The 3,762-nt window shown below is 65.9% G+C and overlaps 1 protein-coding gene across 1 annotated transcript; it reads left to right on the top strand.

The window, feature by feature from the left end:
• The first annotated feature begins 132 nt into the window (after positions 1 to 132).
• On the top strand, positions 133 to 3,762 carry MSS51 (MSS51 mitochondrial translational activator). Its single transcript, XM_005241058.4, has 6 exons — positions 133 to 1,058; positions 1,362 to 1,517; positions 1,750 to 1,874; positions 2,093 to 2,656; positions 3,150 to 3,243; positions 3,321 to 3,762. Exons 1-6 carry the CDS (start codon positions 766 to 768, stop codon positions 3,586 to 3,588), a joined length of 1,500 nt encoding a protein of 499 aa, XP_005241115.3. The 5' UTR covers positions 133 to 765; the 3' UTR covers positions 3,589 to 3,762.

The following is a 3,762-nucleotide window of genomic DNA, read 5'->3' as shown; positions in this document are numbered from 1 at the left end:
GACGCGGCTGCTCCCGCGAGGCTGCGAGACCTCGCGAGATCCCAGCTCGGCACCGCGTGATTGGGGGGCGAGTCCGTGAAGCCGCTGCCGCCGCCATGATGGGTGTGGGCAGCCCTTACCAGGCCCTTTGTGGGGCGCCCCGTGGGGTGGGGGTTCCCTCGATCTGCCTTCCCGTATCGGCTGGGGGTGCTGCAGGGCCACCATGCCCTCCCCTGCAGCCCGGGGTGCCCCCGGGGAGTCCAGCTACTGCCCCAGCCCCACTCGAGGCCCCCAGCCCCTCCTGGCAGAGGTCGCCATGCCCACCCAGCCGCTCGCTCACACCCCACTGGGACCCCTGGGGCAGACTGGGGGTCCCCACAGGCTGGGCCGGGGTCAGGCCTCACAGCAGGGGGCTGGCAGGCCCCATGGGGACAGAGGGGAGAGGCCCTGGTGGCTGGGGCAGCCACTCCAGCTCCCCCCAGGGGTGCAGTGTGGGGGCAGCTGCAGGGCAGAAGGGGTTTCAGGGGACCCCGCTGCCACCACCGGCGGCTTTTGGGGCGGGTGCCGGACCCCTGGAGCGGGTTGGCCTGTTCCCTGGGAGGGCATGACCAGAATAGCTCCGCTATCTGATTCCTGCTGGAGGGGCTGCGGCTGCTCCTGTGCCACTATCTCCTCGGGGCTGACATTTGAGCCCAGCTCCCCCTCGCCAGCAGGGACGTGCGGCCGGTCACCAGCTTCACCCGCCTCCTCCGTTCCCCGGACGAGCAAGGAGCAACGAGCAACTGGATGGCGGGCGGGAGGCGGCGTGGGGGCAGTGGGCGGTGTGGGAGACCCCGACAGCAGCCTGGGACCCGCGAACCTGCCCCCTCGCCTGTGCCCCGCTCTCCTGCAGCCGCCATGGCCCAGCAATGTGCAGGCACTGCCACCAGAACCAGCCGCCCCAAGAAGCCCATGAAGGAGCCAGCGGTGACTGCTCCCGACGTGGACTCGCTGGGCTTCCAGGCCATGGACCACAACGTACCGGGGCTGTCCCACGTCATCCTCCAGAAGCTCAACATGAAGAGCTACGAGGACTACAAGTGAGTGAGCACCCATGGGTGCTGCCATGGGTGTGTTTCTCCCCCTCCCCGGCCAGAGCATCTTGTGTTGTGCTGACAGCTGGAGCATCTCCCCTGGCTCGTCCCACCTTCCTGGCTCAGCACACATGTGGGCTGCTCTGATGGGGCTTCTGGGTGTGCCCCTCACCAGCCCACTCCCCAGCTCCCCATCCCCCCCCCCGGGCCAGGATGCTCTTGGCTGGAGCTAAAAATCCTGGCAGCCTTGGAGGGGGGACATCAGCCCTGCCGTGAGGGTCCTGCTCCCCACCCCACTGATGTCTGCAGGTCTGCCATGGATGGGAGGAAGAGCGGCAGTGATTTTGGCATCCGGACTTACTTCGACATGTTCCAGAAGATGGAGGACACCTTCAAGTTTTGCGCCGAGTGCAAGAAGCTCCCCGATGCCCTCCCTGACCCCAAAAGCCTCCGGCGATGCAAGAGGTACGGGAGGGGGAAGCGGGTCTGACACATGGGGGCTAGATCTGTCCCCTCACTTCCAGCCCGGTGGCTGGGCTAAAGCTGGGGGTGTCTGGCCCCTGCGCCCACCTCCATCCACAGGACACCCCCAAAACAGCGATGCAGCCCTGGGAGGGGGTGGCAGGGAGCCAGGCTTGGTGGGTCGGATCCTGCCCCCCTGCCCCCATGGCTGCCTATGCTGTCCCTCTCTCCCCAGGTGCCAAAACGTGTACTACTGCGGCGTGGTGTGCCAGCGTGCCAACTGGCCGCTGCACAAGAAGTTCTGCAAGAAGCTGAAGCTGGTGGCCCTGGATCGGTTGGTGGAGTGGCTCATCTTCACAGGTGGGGCAGGGAACACTGCTCCCACCCTGCGTGTCCCTACCCAGCCTGCCTGAGCGCCCCCTCCTCAGGCTGCATGTGTCCTGTGGAGGGATGTGGGGTCTCTACCCTTGGCTCCAGCTCCCCTGGTCGGGTCCAGCACCCCTGCAGCCCAGGTGGGACAGGCAGCCTGGGTTGTGGGGCCACCACTGCGACCTCCAGCGCTTCTTCCTACCCCACAGGAGATATCCCCTTCCCCACGGAGACCTGGACAAAACCCGCCCGGGATGTGGAGGGCTGGGAGGACTGGTTCTCCATGCAGGGGCAGCTGGAGGAGAAGCTGGGTGCCATCCTGTCTGGGCGGTACATGACTATCCTCTGGGCCAATGCCGGGAAGCCCCGGCCGGAGGATAGAGAGCTGTGCGAATCCGTCCGGCGGCTGGTCACTGACTTCCACTCGCGGCCGCTCACCATTGGCTTGGGGCTGCGGCTTTTTGGCATCAACCCCCTCACCAAGGCCCTCACTGTGCACGTGGTGGGGGCATCCCATGTTGAGACCCTCAACACCCGGCTGACGGACTACGATGAGCTGACGCGGATGTTTCCAGGGCACTGGGGCATGGAGGTGGTGATGATTGGAGTGGATGTGGTCAATGGACCCATCATGAGGCCACCCCTGGCCAAGCCAGCACCCCGGGGAAGGGTCTATCTCAGCAGCTACAAGGGGCTTTACCACGACTTCTGGGAAAGTCACGTGGAGACCAAGCTGGCTGCCCGCCCTGACCTGGTGGTGGGCTTTCACCCGGGTGAGTGCCTGCACCACAGAGGGGCCTGGCCCCTCGCCAGCCCACTGCCTCGAGAGGGACATCCTTGGCAGGGTGCAGGGTAGTCCCTGAGCAGCCTGGCAGTGCCTGGGACTGAGCCTGCTGGTGGCCTGGGACATACCCAGGGCTTTGCACCAAGCCACAACAGGCAGCTAGGGTGAACCCCTGGGGCTTGGCTGCCTCATCCCCCACCAGGCACTCGCCACCACCCACCTGCTGGTCAGTGGGTGTGAGCAGCACCCAAAGGAGTCCCTGCCCTCAAGTCTCAGTGCAGTGGCCCAGGACTCAGCGCCAGGGGTGCCCCTCATACTGGTGGGGAGACAGGACCCACCTTAAGGGTTTCCAAGCCCTATTGCCAGCTTCACCATGCACCCCAGGGGTCTCCAGCACGGAGCGGGTGCTGTTAGAGCCAGCTTTGTCCCGGGCTGGGGTGGGACAGCAGGGAGGTGGAACCGTTACTGCTGTGTCCCTGCAGGTTTCCACGCCTGCCCAGACCTGCTGGCAGGCTGGCTGCCCACCCTCCTGCTGCTGCGGGACTACCGCCTGCCCGCCCTCTTCACTGTCTACAGGTAAGCATGGCCCCGCTGTCCCCGGTATGCCAGCACTGCCAGCCGGTAACGGGCCCGTCCTCCCCCTCTCCCGGCAGCGAGCAGGAGCTGAAGTCCTCCCTGCAGATCCTAGTGGAGCTCGAGGTGCACATCATGGGCTACGCCACCAACCCCTTTGCCTCACTCCGGCCCGAGCAGGTCTACTCTAGCCCCAACAAGGCACCAGTCTACTGCAGCTCCTACTATATCACCCTGCTGGGGCCAGCGGCATCGGCTGTGCCAGGCGCCGAGGAGCTGGAGGATGGTGATGACTGGCAGGGAGAGGAGCCCAGTGCTGCTGGGGGCACCGCCCCGGTGCTGGGCTGACCCAGTCCTGCCTGCCTTACCCACCCAAACCCCAGCTGCTCTCTGCCCTGTCCCAGGACCCTGTCTCCCCATCACAGGATCAGCCATCCTCACTGCACACATCCAGACCCAGGGGATGCAGCACCCCGGCACAGGCATGGCACCCCTCCGTGGTGCCAAATAAACCACTGCCAG

The sequence above is a fragment of the Falco peregrinus genome, chromosome 5 (genome assembly GCF_023634155.1).
Source record: "Falco peregrinus isolate bFalPer1 chromosome 5, bFalPer1.pri, whole genome shotgun sequence".
NCBI classification, from domain to species: Eukaryota; Metazoa; Chordata; class Aves; order Falconiformes; family Falconidae; genus Falco; species Falco peregrinus.
The sequence above is the reverse complement of the archived record's forward strand: the minus strand, read 5'-3'. Positions and strand labels throughout refer to the sequence as shown.